The 17,373-nt window shown below is 36.7% G+C and overlaps 1 protein-coding gene across 5 annotated transcripts in view; it reads right to left on the bottom strand.

The window, feature by feature from the left end:
* SLC41A2 (solute carrier family 41 member 2) overlaps positions 1-17,373 on the bottom strand; it is a 122,981-nt gene that overhangs the window by 31,919 nt on the left and 73,689 nt on the right. For 4 of the 5 annotated variants that reach the window (XM_027593834.2, XM_027593835.2, XM_027593836.2 and 1 more), the window contains exons 7-10: positions 16,008-16,155; positions 11,095-11,174; positions 7,834-7,965; positions 6,187-6,335 (exon numbers count right to left, since the gene is read on the bottom strand). In XM_027593834.2, the coding sequence (XP_027449635.1) occupies positions 6,187-6,335; positions 7,834-7,965; positions 11,095-11,174; positions 16,008-16,155 (509 nt within the window). The remainder of the gene's footprint in view (positions 1-6,186; positions 6,336-7,833; positions 7,966-11,094; positions 11,175-16,007; positions 16,156-17,373) is intronic. The other variant, XM_027593839.2, reaches the window with a different exon arrangement.

Raw genomic sequence — 17,373 nt, 5'->3', positions numbered from 1 at the left:
TTCACAGACAAAGGAAGCACAGTTAGGATTTCAAAACACAAAGGGAAACTAGTAGAGACTTTAAATTAAATACGGAAATGAGCCACAATGTACCCTGTTCCTTCTTTGCTCAAGAAATTGCCAGTCTGCTTATTTGATTGATAGTTACTTTTGTTCCTTCTTGGGTTTATTATGCTGTCAAATACTACATCCTTGAAAAAGACTACAGAGATTAAGGCAAACAAATGAATTAGAGACAGAAAACCCTGAAGAAGATACCAGGATTCCCTTCGGTAGATCTTAGAAGGAAGGCCAACTAGATTCATCACAGCCTGTAATTCCATATTATGCTTTTGATTTCACAAATTAACAGTCTTTGTGCAGTTAATGAAGCATCTGAATCAGTAAGATGTGAAGCAGAGGAAATCATCACTTAGAGAGGAAGACCCCAATTATCTCTAAGTTTTTGGAAGAAAGTACACTCTGATTCTATAAAATCAAAGTTGTGGGTTCAATGGGCTAATGTGACACAGATGAAAAAAACTATGTTCTAAAGCCAGCAACTGGGGCACCTGGGTGACTCTGGCCTTGACATATTCCAACTAATCCTGCTTGCTCTTGGGCCCTGGGCAAGAACATTTGTAACTGTACAATCCATCACAGCTACTGACTGTGGTTTGGTGGCCTTCCTGCACATAACAAAAACACATTTGTTAGGTTCCTTCTCATTGCAAGACACATAATAAATTCTTAATGTAATTTGTGACATGTAAGTGGATTTTTAAACTTAAAGATTAGTTTCAAAAAATGTAGTTAGTGTGTGCCAAGGGCAAAATAAGATACAAAATACTTGACCATTCCAAGTCCCAAACAATTTCAAATTCAAGTTGACTTTTTACTTTTCACTTGATGTAAGATACAGCTACAGGACCAAAATTAGAAAGCTAACATGCTCTGAAAAAAACCCTTGTGGTAGAGGCACCTGAGCGGCTCAGTCAGTTAAACGTGGGACTCTTGATTTCGGCTCACGTCATGATCTCAGGGTTGTAAGATCGAGTCCCGCATGGAGCGCCACACTGGGCGTGGAGCCTACTTAAGACCCTCTCTCTCCCTCTCCTCTCTCTAAAACAAACAAAAAAACTTTTGTGTTAACATCTGAAATAAAACCTTAATTTTAAAAACTCATTATGAAAAAGTTCAAACATAAACAGAAAAGAACAGTACAAATTAACCCATACCATTCTCATGTACCATCACTCAGCTTCACCAACGATCAATCATGACGAATACTGCTTTATCTATATACCCCTACCTTTTGTTTTCTCTAGATACCAAGTCATTTCATCTCTAAATGTTTCAGAAAAACCTTATAATTTTGGCTGAATGGTGACAGAATTTGGGGGGGTTGTGTTTTATTTCTCATTGTTTCTTATTTTCAATACCTATGTCACTGAAAGAGAGAAAGCTGGTGTTTACTGAAAGCAAGGAGAAGAAAACTTAGGTTTTTCAGTTTTTCTGGCATATCTAGTGCTTAAATACAGTTGTAAACTTTTCTCCTCCCTCCAGTGAAGGAAGAGACGTGGCTGGCAAGATAGAATTATTGGGGGGCAGCCCCCTGGCCCCTATCCCCAGCTGCTCCCACCTCCTAGGCTCTGGCCTGGCTCAGCCTGCTCCTTTACAAGGATGCTAAGACCTCCAGCGAGCCTGGGCCAAGCCCCAAACACAACTGTGATCCCAAGCTCCAGCAAGAAATGGCCCTCAAGCCAAAAAAGAGAGAGAGAGAGAGAGAGAGAGAGAGAGAGAGATAGTCATTCAGTTTAACAAACATTAACTGAGCACTAGGGATAGGATGAGGTAAAATGAATAAGCCAAAGATCCCTTCTCTAGAATGAGTGAGACACACATAAACAGATAATGTCGATAAAATGTGGGAAAGCTAGAATAATGATATCCACAGGGTACTATGGGAACAGAATAAGGGCACTCAGACCAAATTAGGTATTCAAACAAGGCTTCCAGGAAGAGAGATCTAAATGCAAAAATACTGCAAATGATTGTTACTATGTTATTATAATAAGTCCAATATGAAGTTTCTTTTAAACAGATTTCCTTCATTTAGTTGGTTAGGGAACTGGGTGGTAGGGGTTGGGAGGGGGAATTCATCAAAGAATATTAGGAAGAAAGCAAAACACCAAGAATTCAAAAATAACCACTATATAATATCTTTTGAGGAATACCACAGGGAAAAGGGCTTGGTCTCTAGCCTCAAGAAGGTAGGAACCTAAGTGGGAAGAAATTAAACATGCATCAGAAAACCTTATTATAGAATATTCAATCAAAATACAGAGTTTAGGGATGGGAAGAGTGGACTAAAATATTTGGATAAGAGCTGGGACTTAAACCAACATTTCGAATATAAATTTACCCCAGATCAGAAAGGGAAGCTAATCGAGTAAGTAATAATAAAATGAGTCTTAAGTGGTCAAGGAGCCTTTGTCTTTAAAAAGTATTTCTTCATTCTGTCCATCTCTGAATTGATTGAAGCAGGCAGGGGAAGGTCTTTTATCCAAACCTCAGTTTCCAAAGAGTTGTCTGTACACATTTACATGTGTGTCACGTATGTTAGTGTCAGAACATGATGGTCTGATTTGAGCATTTGCAACTGGACTCTAAGCTATTCCACTGGAATAATACACAATGTCAAGTGCATGCAAAGATCTACTCTGGCAGGTATCTGATTCTTGGGGAGAAAGTACAAACTAAAATCCATAAAAATGAAAGTTGTAAAAGATACATAAGAAAATTCAATCAACATTACAAAATTAAAAAAATATTTTCCAATTGTCATCTGAGATCAGTGCCTCACGACTTATAATTCTAACTTTAATAGCAACGACAGCATCAGCTAACACATTAAATAGCATCTACTATGTGGCAAGCTTTATATAATTAACTCATTTAATCTTCAAAATAAGTTATGAGGTAGATACTCTTATTCCTCCCATCTTATACAGGAGGTGTACAGAGAGATTAATATTATTCTTTCTTCACCTCCAGTTTTTAAATCTTTACTTGTCAGAATTTAACTCAGAGGTTAAAAAAAGACATGTAGGATTTCTCGGAGTATAGGCTGAAATCTAATATTTTTGTAAGTTCAGAAAAATCACTTATATCCTTCACTGACTCAAGTGAAATGATGTGCGATAGTGTGTTGGCACAGCGCCATACACATAAATGTAAAATCAATCCGTGAGGCTAAGAGGTAGAGTTGCAAATAGAAACATGCTCTAGGGCGCCTGGGTGGCTCAGTCGTTAAGCGTCTGCCTTCGGCTCAGGTCATGATCCCAGGGTCCTGGGATCGAGTCCCACATCAGGCTCCCTGCTCAGCAGGAAGCCTGCTTCTCCCTCTCCCACTCCCCCTGCTTGTGTTCCTGCTCTCGCTGTCTCTCTCTGTCCAATAAATAAATAAAATCTTTAAAAAAAAAAAAAAAAAAAAAAAAAAAAAAAGAAACATGCTCTAAAAATGGCATGTTTATCAACAGACCAAAGAACAATCTCTGAATATTTCCCATGGGACTGAAGAGTGCATCTTTTGCATAATACCTACACAGAGATAAATGACTGTATCATATTCAGCAATAAAGGAAGCCAGTGGTGAAAAGCATTTGAAATAACTTTTGTCCCTACTGAGTAGCAGAAAAATATTACTCCGTAGGTAGAGTTAGTTGCTTTTTCTTCCAAGCTGAAAGCACCGTATGTGTAGCTACCCCCAGCATCTGTACACTGCAGTATAATGTAATTATCCATTTAGGCAGTAGCCTTTCCTCCAGACTATGAGTCCTGGGGGATAGGGTCTGAATGTATTCATCCTGGGATTAAAACCATCTCTGCCTCTAGTAGAATGAAGGTTTACTGGATGAATAAATGAATGATTTGATAGGTGACTTTTAATAAAATCTCAGGCACTACAAAGTATTATAGGAAAATTTAAAATATCAATGCAGTTATAGGGTGTTTGCTATTCTAAAAGTAGATTCCAGTCTCCTTTGCCTGGCATTTAAGGCCTTTCTACATGGCCCTAATCTACCTTCTTAACCTTCTCTCATCTACTTCCTCCTCCTAGTTATATCCTGGGTATGAATTACTTTCTCCTTCTGACACAAGCTCTTGTACTTTATCTCTATGCTTTAACTCAGTAATCTCCAAAAGTTTTAGATCATTTAGCCCTAGTATAAAATACCTGAGCCCACTTATTTAACACTGTGCTAATAGGTTTATTATAAAACAACCATAAAAATAGAAGAAAACAGATATTTTAAGCAAATGAGGAAAAAACACATAAACAGATGTTTTAATTTTTTCTTCCTGTACACAGTGGATTGGTTTGGATATATTTCACTTTGAAAATCACTGATTTACATAAAAAGAACAAATCTCATAGAGTTTTTGTGAGAATTAAGTGAATCAATACGTTTAATGCACTTAGAACAGTGCTGGTCATGAAGGCCAACTTTAAATGTTAACTCTTCAAAGAATTATTTGAATACATCTCTTATGAGGTTGGGATTTCTCACTGTAGGAGGCGCTGATCCTATAGAGTTTAGCAAGAATCCAAGCCTAAGAAGCCAAAATAAAGTGGAAACTTGGAAAGACTGGGTTTATGGAAAATGATGCAAAGGAAAAAAGATGTAATTATTAACCTCAAGAAAAATAAAGTGTACAAAAAGGAAATATAATCATACTATATTATCTGGCTCTATAGTACATTATGTTTACACAGGCCCAATAACACAAACACTGGCTGCAAATTTAACCAAAAATTGTGATATAAGTATATGGAAAAGATGGGGCGTTAACACAGCCCCTCAAATCCTCAGTTTTTATTAGCAAAAGGCTAAAGTTTAGGCATGTTACTTTAAGACTTGCAGATACCTATCAGAAGGAACAGCTAAAATATTTCAATGATGATCTCTGAGGAATGTGACTGGAAAGGTAGAACACTTTCTTAAATTTAAAAATTTTTAAATTAATAGCCTCCCACAACCATTCAGTTTACTATTTAATTTTAAAATTTTGTGTATGTATTATACCAATCAGATTTTTAAAATAAAGTCAATTTTCTTTCTTTTTTTTTTTTTTAAGATTTTATTTATTTATTTGAGAGACAGAGAATGAGGGAGAGAAAGCACATGAGGCGGGGAGGGTCAGAGGGAGAAGCAGACTCCTTGCCGAGCAGGGAGCCCGATGCGGGACTCAATCCAGGGACTCCGGGATCATGACCTGAGCTGAAGGCAGTCACTTAACCAACTGAGCCACTCAGGCACCCTAAAGTCAATTTTCTTAAATTTTAAAAGTAATAGCCTCCTCCCACAGAAAGATGGCAAGTTGAGTGTATATGTTCAACTCTACTCTCTCCAGAACTCTCAGTGACATACCAGAAAAAAGATGTAGAAAGGCATAGAAATCTCCCAGAAAGAAGAGAAAAAGAGAATAAGATCAGAAATTTAATGCAAGAGTTTTGGGAATGAAATAATAAGACTCCAGGGAGAAAGAAGGGAGAAAATGGAGGAAAAAAAAAAAATCAAAGAAATAATTCAAAAACTTTTCCTAGAACTGAAGAACATGAATTTTTAGACCGAAAGGGTCAAAAATGTCCAACAAAACAAAGTATATCCAAACCAGGGCACATCGACGTGAAATTTAATAACAAGAGGAAAAAAGAGATCTTGCAAGCTTCTACTTCTAGGGAGATAAAAAGAAGTCACGTACAATGAGATCAGCAGTGTTCTTCTCGATGGTTAACACAAGTTAAAAGGCAAATGAAGCAAAGCATTGAAAATTCTAAAAGAAACGATTTTATATCCAGTCAACCTATTCATGTAAAAGCACTTTACAACATGCAAAGGCTTTCATGCACTCTCAGGAATCTATGAGAAAATGTGTTCACATGAAACGAGAGAACCAACCAGAAAAAAAAGGGGGGGGAGGGGGACATGGAATTCAGGAAACAGGAAATCCGAAGGTTCTATTTATCAGATGATATTAAAAGTGATCATGAGTTTCTTGGTTTTAGGAAGATGAAATCCACACAGGCATACATTTGCTTTTTGAAAATGTTAAAACAGTTCACGTGCTCTTAGATTTACATAGTTTTGTTTTTACAGCAGTCTGAGGATAAAGGAGATTACAAGAGGTTTTAACTCTTACCTGCAGCACAGCAGCAAGGGAATATACCACTATGAAGATCACAGTTAAAGAAGTGTGACCACTTTTCATCAAATGAATAGTGTAGAGGAAAATTAAATGTCCAGGAATCACAAGAAGCAGTAGAACCTGAGCAGATTTATTATTCACTCCTGTATTAGAAAATGTAAAAGTTAAAACAAAATCCTATTTGGGTTACTAATAGGTCACAGTTATTAAAATTTAAGGATTACTTTCGCATTTCTATACTGTATAGCATCACATAAAATTCTGTTGCTAACAATACATTTCAACCACTCACAGTTTACTTAATTCTTTGAAATTCTCATTGTATGTCATATGCTAATTGAATGGCAGGAAGTTGATAAAAGCTTGCTATGAAGAACACTGGTCAGACTTTAAAATTTATCATAATAATAGAGGGAAGACAAAAGAAAACACATAAAGTTCTTAAAGCACAGGAATGTTCTAATTTTACTTTTCTTTCAGAGTTCTTTCACTGATATTTCAGTGGGCATTTCTGATCCTCATTCAGGAGTCAATAGTAACAAATGTAGGGATCCGAAGGAGCACCTGCACCCCAATGTTCATAGCAGCAATGTCCACAATAGCCAAACTATGGAAAGAAGATGTCCACTGACAGATGAATGGATAAACAAGATGTGGTATATATATATATATATATACACACACAATGGAATACTACTCAGCCATCAGAAAAAAATGAAATCTTGCCATTTTCAACAAGGTGGGTGGAACTAGAGGGTATTATGCTAAGCGAAATAAGTCAATCAGAGAAAGACAATTATCATATGATTTCATTCATATGTGGAATTATAAAACAAAACAGAGGAGCATAAGGGAAGGGAAGGAAAAATAAAACAAGACAACATCAGGGAGGGAGACAAACCAAGGGAGACTCTTAATCAGAGGAAACAAACTAAGAGTCGCTGGAGGGGAGAGGGGTAGGCGGGATGGAGTAACTGGATGAGGGGTATTAAGAAGGGCACTTGATGTAATGAGCACTGGGTATTATATAAGACTGCTAAATCACTGAGCTCTGCCTCTGAAACTAACAATACACTTTATGTTAATTAACTGAATTTAAATTTTGAAAAAGTCAATAATAACCTTTATTTTCATCAGAAAAGAAGTGACAAGAATTGTGAGGTTTAATACTGCGGTCACAGTTTTTTGGTAGTCACTGCCTGGGTGACACAGACAAGACACTATTCCTTGTTACGGAGGTTTTCCCTCTCCTCCTGTTTGTTTGGGATCAAATGCCTACATTCAGAAAAGCCAAAAGGATTAATATAGGAAAGACAGTATATCTGTCTCTCTAAATCACCTAGCAATGCTTTCCTATGTATATAAGGTTCCTCCTTCTTGACTCATGAACAAGACATCCCAGAGAAAAGGATGAAACAGAAAAAGTATACAAAGTTCCTCAGCAACTGCACAACTGATACACATGACTTTCTTTCACTGAGATTTAATGAACAGAATCTATTCTATTTAAAATCTACTCAGGTCTCAGGAATAAAAAAGTCACGTCAAACTGACAAAATATGTGTTCAGCAAATGCTGTCCGTCTCTATTCTCAGAGAATTAGTCCGGATACACAATATGTAAAAATCCACAAGCACATACCTGGACCAAAAAAAGTCCTAAATGGGTAGTAACAACCTTTGGGTTCATCAGGCAATTCTCCTGGAATGCTATGTAAATGAAGGTAGGTAGAAATCCTACTAGCCTGAATGGCCACCAAATTACCACCAATACCTGAAACATAAGGAAAAACAAAGCAGTTATCCTTATATTTTAAACAACTTGCATAAATTCAACCAAAGGCAAAGCAATTCATGTTATAGCCTTGGCCAATAAAACAAACAAACAAAAAAGAATTCTTCCGAAATGTTGACTTATTTGATGTTGAGGTAGGTTTTCCAAAGATATAAAGTCATTGTTATGTAAGACTCATGCATTATTTTTTCAAATCTGACTCACGGACTGAAAGCAGACCAGACTAAATAATTTTTTTTTAATTACAACCACGGCCAAGATACAAAGCTAGGGAGCAAGATGTTTAATGCTTACCACCTTAATGAGAGGAAAAATAAGCTTGATTTTTTTCAAATACAGAAGGCTTGATATACCTCTTCTCAGGTTACTAAAGAAACTGGTATCAGGGACTGAAAAAAATACTCAAGAAAGTCATCTTTCAACCTCAGCTATCCTCTCAAATCCTTTACAGACCTGCCCTACAAGAATTTCTCTTGGCAAAAGGAACATAAAACCAGATGGAAATCTGGAACTACACAAAGAAAAGAAGGGTGCTAGAAATGTAAAATAAATCAGAAAATAAAAAAGATATCATTTTCTCATTTTTAATCTCTTTAAAACAATAATAACTGGCCATTTAAAGCAAAAATAATAACAATGTATATAGGGCTTATAACAAAGTAAAATGTATGACAAAAACAGCACATAAGAAAGAGAAGTGAAAATCCAAGTATACTGATGTAAGGTCCTTACCCTTTATGTAAACAGACTAGATTATTATTTGAAAGTACACTGTGATAAAGATATATTAAAAGCCCTAGATCAGTAGTTCCCAAAGTACGGTCTGGGGTCTGAAGGAAGATTAGTTCTAGAAATCCTAACCAGAAGTCCCAGAAGGAGAGCTTCACAGTACATATTAGCATGATAAAGGCTTTAAGAAATCCTGTAGTAAAGAAATCTATTTGACCTAATGCTTCCCAAACTTAATTGACCACAAAACTCACTTCTCAAGGTATACTATTAATCTCACAGAACTAGTATTCTTGTGAAATCTATTTCAGAAAATGCTACTAGTTCTGAGAGATGTTAATAAATGTTAAAAGATATCCTTGTCACAATATCAACACTGATATGCCTTACTTTAAACAAAGTGTGTATTTTTCTAACTAACAAAACAGATAAATTAGCAGTTATGGGGGCAGGGGGAAGCACAGGCTTTGGAATCAAGCAGATCCGAATTTAAATGCTGAGTTACCACTTATTAGATATGAGATGTTGGACACATTACTCTCTTATTGTGAGGATGAAATGATATAACATGCATAAAAGACCTGCATGTTATCTGGCACATAGTAGGTACTCACTAGTTATCAAATGATGATGGTGCTGATGGTGTGTTAATTAGAGATCCTTTAAATCGTACATCCTCTAGCACATTTAAAATGAAATTCAATTCTCAAAAGTCCCACCTTTTCTGAGGACCATGGAATGAATCTTCTCTATCAGTGTTTTTAAGTGAGTGGAATTTAACATAAAGTGAGCTCACTGTGATATCCAACTAGGAGATTCGCTTACTGAGATACAAAAAAGATTTTACTACCATGAATACCATGGCTTCCAAGAAGAGCACTCCAGGGAAGCTCTAGAATTCTCATGTAAGGTGAAATAACAGAAACACTGATTCAAACCTTACTAATGATGGGGTTGTTATAATTTAAATTTTTCACTGAAATGTTGGACAATATAGCTCTCACAGTATTGGTGGTAGTATTTATGCTGGTGACTTCATCAACTAATATTCACTGAAGAGGATTTGAACAGGTGGAAGAAAAGCAGTAATCATTCCAGGCAATGAAAAATTAGGTCTTTGTCAGGCCACGAAATAGGAATCTGGTTGGAAAGGTAAAGGAAAAAGTTGTACACATCCAAGAGCATATGGAGGGCTTTGAAAGCGAAACAGAAGAATTCAAACTTGATTTGACAGGCAGGAGGAAATCACTGATAAGTTCATTTTCCTAAGACTGAAGTAATAAAAACAATGTTTAAGGAAGACTAGCCTGCTGGTGACAGTTAACTGACATTGAATAGGGAGTGGGTCAGGAAGGCTACTTTATTACTTCAATGATGGCTTAAGTAAGACATTAGCAGACTACAACGCTGAGACATTCTTGTACAAATAAGTGAACAAGTGAATTATGTTAATGGGCAAATCGATGAGGTTTGGTCATTGTCTATTCAGAGAGGATGAAGGGCTGGGTTGATGGTTCCGTGATTTTAAGGGTGGATGATGGGGGGACAGTGGCACCAGGAAAATTGGAAAGGGGATCTAGAAGGGAAATTTCTTCATGGACATTTTATAGCAACACAAAAATGTAAATGTTCAATTGAAATTTTAGGTATGAAGTTAGATTTTGGGGAACTTGCCTTCATATAATATATTTTATGACATATAAATATACAAAAGCAATTTATATTAAATGTGTAGCACATCCTGTGACATGTTTTCCCTCAGGTAGAATTACTTTTTAAATTATATTGGTGTAAGCTGTACTAAAATCCAATATAATGACAGCCAGCCCAAAAGTCAGTACGACTCGATTAAAATTATCTTACTAAATGGAATTCATACCAAAAAACCCTGTGAACCTAAATATTATAATTCCCATTTTATAGGTAAGAAAAAAATATAAGGCAGATCTTTAAGGGATCCACAGAGGAGTGATAGATTTTAATGAACTGAATTGACTTAAGCAATGCTTAAACCTAGCTAACTCTAACTGATCCACAAAAATTGACAGGGGCAGCAGCAAATCATGAGATAGCAGATAAACCCAAAGTAAATGATAATCCAGAACTGAAATACCGTATTTTGCCACACTAATCTTAAAAGCTTGATTCTGAAACCAATATCAAGTAGTAAGAGTAAGAAACAGTTCTTTTCAAAACTAGGTTGTACATACTGAGAACAGGGAGTGTCATTTCTACCATGAACATCAACCTGGGGGTGGTGGGAGAATGGAAGGGAGGGGGAGATACACCTCTTAAAATCTGAACCCTAAAATTCCTGTTCCCAACTAAGAGTACATATAATGATTTGATACCATTGTGAAGAGTATATCTAATTCTTACCATTAATAACTGGTGTGTAAACAACAATGCCAACCAAGTTTGGATCAGATACAGTTGTGTCCAGAATAAGGCCCCCAATGCTGAAAGATAGAAAATCATATAACTTAGGGAAGAGGAAAGAAATGTACTAATTTTAAGCTGCTCTTTACATACAAACACTTCTACTCTAAAAAAACATTTTTTTAGACATTTAAAAAACAGAATAAAAAGGAAAAATATTTCAAGTAAAAATCAATGGCAACAGTGAAATGTTGAAAATAAAACATGGAATAATCTATAGCCCTACATGTTAGGGCTCTCCTTCTGATCTCCAAGATATGTTCCTTATAAAAAGGAAAAGAATATGCTTTAGGTGCGTTAAGATGTCTGGAAGGATAAGAAATTATTAACAATGTCTATCTTGGGTGGAGGGACTGACAGAAGACTGATGGTTATTTTATATCCTTCTGTATTTACTAATTTTTTAAAACCACGTGCATTTATTGCTCTTACAATTTAAAAAAAAAATTTTTTTTTTTTTAAGCAAGCTCTATACCCAACGTGGGGCTTGAACTCACAACTCTGAGCCCAAGATCAAGAATCTCATACTCTACCAACTTGAGCCAGCCAGGTGCCCCTAAAAATAGTTTTTAAAAGAGTATTTCTTCATATTTGAAATCAGCAAGGCATCAGAGGGATCATTTTTACTGTGTGAAAACTAGATAGGTGTAGCATCTTATCACTGGAAAATTAAAATAACGGGTTGTAGCCATAGAAAGAGCTGACTTTGAGGATGAAGGTCTGGAAAAATAATATACAGTTACATAGCAGCAAGCCAAATACTCTGATGGAGTATACTGTCTTGAGCTTGGAGATTTTTTAAGTTTCCAAGACCAATACCAACTGGTTAACTTCAGCTTCTTGGTCTAAGTCCTGTGAAACACTGCCAGTCCCTATACTCCATGAGATCCTGTTGCCTGAATCTTCCAGGAAAATGCAATCTACATTACAGAAAAATAAACCCCATGTTATCAGAGAATGGGGTTGTCAAAATATCAGACCAAATGTTCGACCACTACCTGATAGTTAACATTAGGAACTTATTAAATATTATTTTAATTTTTCAGTAAAATAAATGAATTGTGGCTTACTATGCTAAATTACTAGGACGTCCCATTAAAAGTTACATGGCAAAGTCCCAAAGTAGTCATCCTCAGCAGTATTTTAATATTTAAGCTCTAATCTTAAATATATATATATTTCATAGAACAAAACTAGTTATGTGTCAAAGAATAAATTTCTATGCCAGAACACATAGGTTCATGCTGTGACCATAACATGAACACTTGCTAAAACACATCTTAAAATGTTTTTATGACCCAGGTAACAAAATATTATAGAAAAATTAGAAAAGACAAACAGAAAGAAGAAAATAAGAATCAACCTCAGTGCTATCATTCAGCGTTATACTGTTAGCATCTTGGTATATAGCCTCCCAGACATTTTTAAACACGTAGATTTTTAAAAATAAAAACTCACATTGTAAAAGTAGTTCTCTCTTTACTTTTATTAAATTTTATTTTTATTGAATAAACATATGTACATTATTTAAAAAGTGAAAGTACCACAAAGTTTAATAGTCCCCAGCCCCCACCCCCAGCACCTGTTCTCCACTATCAATTCTTTTCAACTTCTTTAGCTGTTTCTTCTGGTGTTTAATGCTACATTTCTAAGTAACATGTTTATACTGTGATTTCTTGATTTTAATTTTAGACATTAACCTAATGACCTCCACTGTGACAGATGAGGATTTAATCTCACTTGCCCTTCCCCTCACCACTTTGGATCCTTCATAATTCTCTTCCTCCCCTTATCTTGCCAACTTGGTTATATAATTTTGGGTGAAAAAGATTTAGGGTCTACTTTACTATAACACTGGAATCATTATTCACAACTGAGCCACCAAGTGTATTAGAGTTCCTCACTTTTACTTGTTGATTTGGCCCATATTTTTCCTAATTTGGGGGGTATTTATTACTAATTTGGTTTCAACTTTCTAACAAAGTTAGTGAAATGCCTCTGAACACAGTCAGACTCATCAGGTAACTGATCAATTCCACTTTTGTTTCTTAGAGACAATCCTCCTTAAGTCCTCTGTCCTCCTGCCAACCTGGATGGTGGCCTCTAGGCCTGCTACATGGCTGTCACCCTGCACCTTCCCTTCAGTCTCCCACCCTGGGTTTTGGTCTGTGTGCCATGACCAAGTCCCAACATTTCATAGGACCCTATTGCCTGAATCTTCTAGGAAAAAGCAATCTACATCACAGAAAAATGAATCACATGCTCTCATGGAATGGGTTTCCTCATTCCTGTGTCACCTTCTTTCTTATTTCCTCATTTTGATAGACCTTATCTTCTACCAGCGTTTATACGAAAGGGCATATGGGAAGCAAAGTTTTTGAGATCCTGCATGTCTGAAAATTTCTTGATTCCACTCTTACATTTGGTTGACACTACAACCACACCTTATGTTCAAAATACTCTCCCTTGAAAATTTTGAAGCAATAACTTTACGTGTTGCTATTGGACATTATTCAGATTCCCAATGCTTTATATATACCTCATCTTTTCTCTCTAGAATATTTTGGGATTTGTAGTAATGTCCTTTGATTTGGTCTCTCCTGCTATTCACTGTGCTAGGTACTCAATGGGCCCTTTCAATCTGGAAGCCCATGGTCTTCAGTCCTGGGGAATTTTCTTATATTATTTCTTCAATAATTTCTTCTTATTGTTTGCCTCCAAGTGCTCACCTCTGTTTTCTGTTCTATTTTCCAGAACAGTTCCTCAGCTCTATCTTCTAACTTTTCTAAATCTTTTGTTTCTGCTATTTATATATACTTTTTTTTTTTTTAAGATTTCATTTATCTAGGGGCGCCTGGGTGGCTCAGTCAGTTAAGCATCTGCCTTCTGCTCAGGTCATGATCCCAGGTTCCTGGGATCGACCCCTACATTGGGCTCCTTGGTCAGCGGGGAGCCTGCTTCTCCTTCTCCCTCTGTCCTTGCCCTGGGCTCATGCTCTCTCTCTCTCCCTCTCAAATAGATAACAATCTCTTAAAAGATTTTATTTATTTGAGAGAGAGTGAGCAGGAGGAGGAGCAGAGGAAGAGGGACAAGCAGACTTCTTGTTGAGCACAGAGTCCAACGTGGGGCTTGATCCCAGTACCCTGAGATCACGACCTTGGCCAAAATCAAGTCCATCGCTTAACCAACTGAGCCACTCAGGTGCCCCTATACAGTCTTCATTCCCAAGAGCTCTTCCTATTTTTCAAATCCTCCATATTAGAGCATTCTGTTCTTGCATTATGGATGCCATAGATTCTCTTACTGCTCTGAGGACACTGATGAGTTTTTTGAGGTCTTTCAACTACCCCTGCACTTTCTTTGAATACCATTTTTCTGCTTTCTGTCTTTCACGTTAGAAGCCTTAATCAAATGTCTGGGGATCCTTTCGCTGTCCGCTCCCCTGGAAGGGGCACTGCAGAGCACACCTGGAGCTCTCTGTGTACAGAGGCAGAGCTCGTCAGCAGGTAGGCCTCCTGAAGAAGCATCAGGTGGCCAAGCAGCTCGTTCACTAAAGGACCTACAAGGGTCAATATCCACAAGTTTTTCTTTTGTGCTGGTGAGTTTCCCCAGAAAAGAATTATTCTAATTTTTTTGCCTGGGGGCAGAGGCCTGACTGCCAGCATTCCAGGAGCAAAGAAAAGGAAGTGGGATAGGGCTTTTCACTGTTCAGCATCTAGATTTTCACTTAATCCTATTTTTCTTACAGTGTGTAACCCATGCCTCATGTGTGCAGGTGTTTCCAAGTCCACAGCCTCTCTGATTCAGTCTCCGAGTTAATTCTTGTCTTCTGCCAAGTTGGGAGGGGGCGGTCACCTGCATGGTCAAGCTGCAGAAGGGCTTTTAGGATCTAATTGCTTCTTACATAAACTTTCAACATCTTCTTCATTTCGGCTCTGAGAAGTACTTAGTGCCTCTATTTCCTCCCCCTTTCTGGGTTTCTGAGGCTCAGATCTCAGATCCGCCTGCTTCTTATGGGTGTCTTCTGGCCCTGCAGGCGGTTAGGTTTTAGCTTTTTCCATTTTGCTAGTTCAGTTAAAAATCATCCATCTGATTCCTATTTTACCAATTCTGTCGAATCTCACACCTGCTGGCCTCTCTGCTCCCCTTCTTTGTGGTTTACAGCTTTTCTGTTCTATTACTGTCATTTTAGTAGTTTCAGGAAGGAAGAAGATAAATGTGTGTCAATATACCATGTTTAACAAGAAAGTCATACTCTTTTCTAGCTTGCTCTTTTCACCAAATGTACAGTGAACATCTTTCCATGTCAATAAAAATGTTGCAATGTTATTTTTAGTGGCTAATATTCCATCTTGTGACTACACTACAATTTATTTGATTGATACCTGGTTGCTAGACCTCTAAGGTGGTCTCTTTCTTTTTTGTTGTTTAAAAATCCCACTGTGATGAGGATCCTTATAACTTGATCTTTTGCAAATATCCTTAATTATATCCTGTGTCCTGTTGGAGTGGAAGTAGTCAAACGGTGTGTCCGTTTCTAAGGCTTTCTGATACTCATGTGAATAATTTACTATTAAAAATAAGTAAAGTCAGGTTAACACATAAACACACATACACACACAGACACCACTAAACCTTACTCATCAATCTGGTAAGGATTTGATTGGAAAAAAGTTTGAAACTGGTCTACTGATTTCAATAACTCCTAGGACTATTATCCCTATTACCTGTGATAATAAAGACCGGCTATATAAGATGATTGAACCAAGAAATAAAAACAGGCTGCTGATGTTTTAGCATATACACAGATACAAGCATACAGAACACATGCACACACACATTTTAATACTAACCTACTTATAATCATAGCTGTTATGACAGGCTCCCAGCCTGAGTGGAGAACTGTCCTTGTGGCTGGATGTTTGGCAGCTATTATAATCCAGATAGGAGTTAGAGCCAAGAAAAAGACACCAACTAATGGAGAAATGTAGTAATAGTTGTCTAAAATTAAAAAAGAGACAACATTTCAATCTCTCTTCTAATCATGTAGCAAATGTAGATATTAAAAGTACAAGTTTCCCAGAAGATAGGATGTTATCCCACATATTCACAGGCTATATATTTTCTTCAAACTTCACACAAATTTAAAACTGTAGATAAGGTAAAAATATTAAATACTGTAACTGAAAACGAGCACATTAATTCAACAAACGTTTATTGAAATAGCTATCTGAGCTGGATGCAAATTGCACTAATAACAGTAAGGACAACAACAGTAAAAAAGCCAACATTTATTTGGCTATTATTTACCAGGTACTGTGCTAAATGCTTTTTAGGCATCATCTCATGTGACTGTCCTCACAAGTATGAGGTAGATACAGCCATTTCTATTTTATGGAGAAACTGAAGCTTAGGAGCTTAAGAATATGGCTAAGAAATAGCAAGAGTCAGGAGAAGATAGCATCTGACACCAAAGTTAGTAACTCTTAACTCTAAAGTCAAATGGGATATTATTTTTACCCACAAGGACCTTATAGTACAAGCATTCCAAGGACTATTGGCCAATCAATTGATAATAGATATCCCCCCAATACTAAAGAGTGTTCCAAGCTCCAAAATAAAATAGAGAAACTAAGTTTAATAAAGGTAAACACCTCTCTTCACTGCTGAACTTCTCAGAACCCTTCATAAGCTAAGATAGAACACAGTACACTGTGTTAAACATAGTTTGGCCAGACCACCTAGTTTCCACATCTCGGTGTTATAACCTACCTTGGACAAGAAATTTCACTTCTATAAACTTCAATTTCCTTATGTATAAAATGGCAATAATAACAGTATTTCATGGAGTTATTGTGCGTCTTAAAAGAATGAGTACATGTAAGTAGAATAGTGCCCAGGCACCTAGCTAACATTCATCAAACACTTACTATCATCATAATTACCATTGCCATTATCATTAACATCTTGCTATTTGGAACACACTGAGATAGCAGATTGCCAGGACTTTGTTATAAACCCTTTGTGGTAAACTGTCTTACTTGATCACAATTATTCATTCTCTTTCCATTCTTGTTATGTTTCCCTATAGAGTGAATATATTTCTCTGCCTCATTGACTTTGGGCTTAGCTATTTGTCTTGCTTTGTAGACACGCTGTATGTCACCTCTGAACAAAATTTTAAGTGCTTTCAGAAATGACTAGAATAGATAGAGATAT

Source organism: Zalophus californianus, chromosome 9 (genome assembly GCF_009762305.2).
Source record: "Zalophus californianus isolate mZalCal1 chromosome 9, mZalCal1.pri.v2, whole genome shotgun sequence".
Lineage (NCBI taxonomy): Eukaryota > Metazoa > Chordata > Mammalia > Carnivora > Otariidae > Zalophus > Zalophus californianus.
Note: the sequence above shows the minus strand (reverse complement) of the source record. Positions and strands in the feature narration are given on the sequence as shown.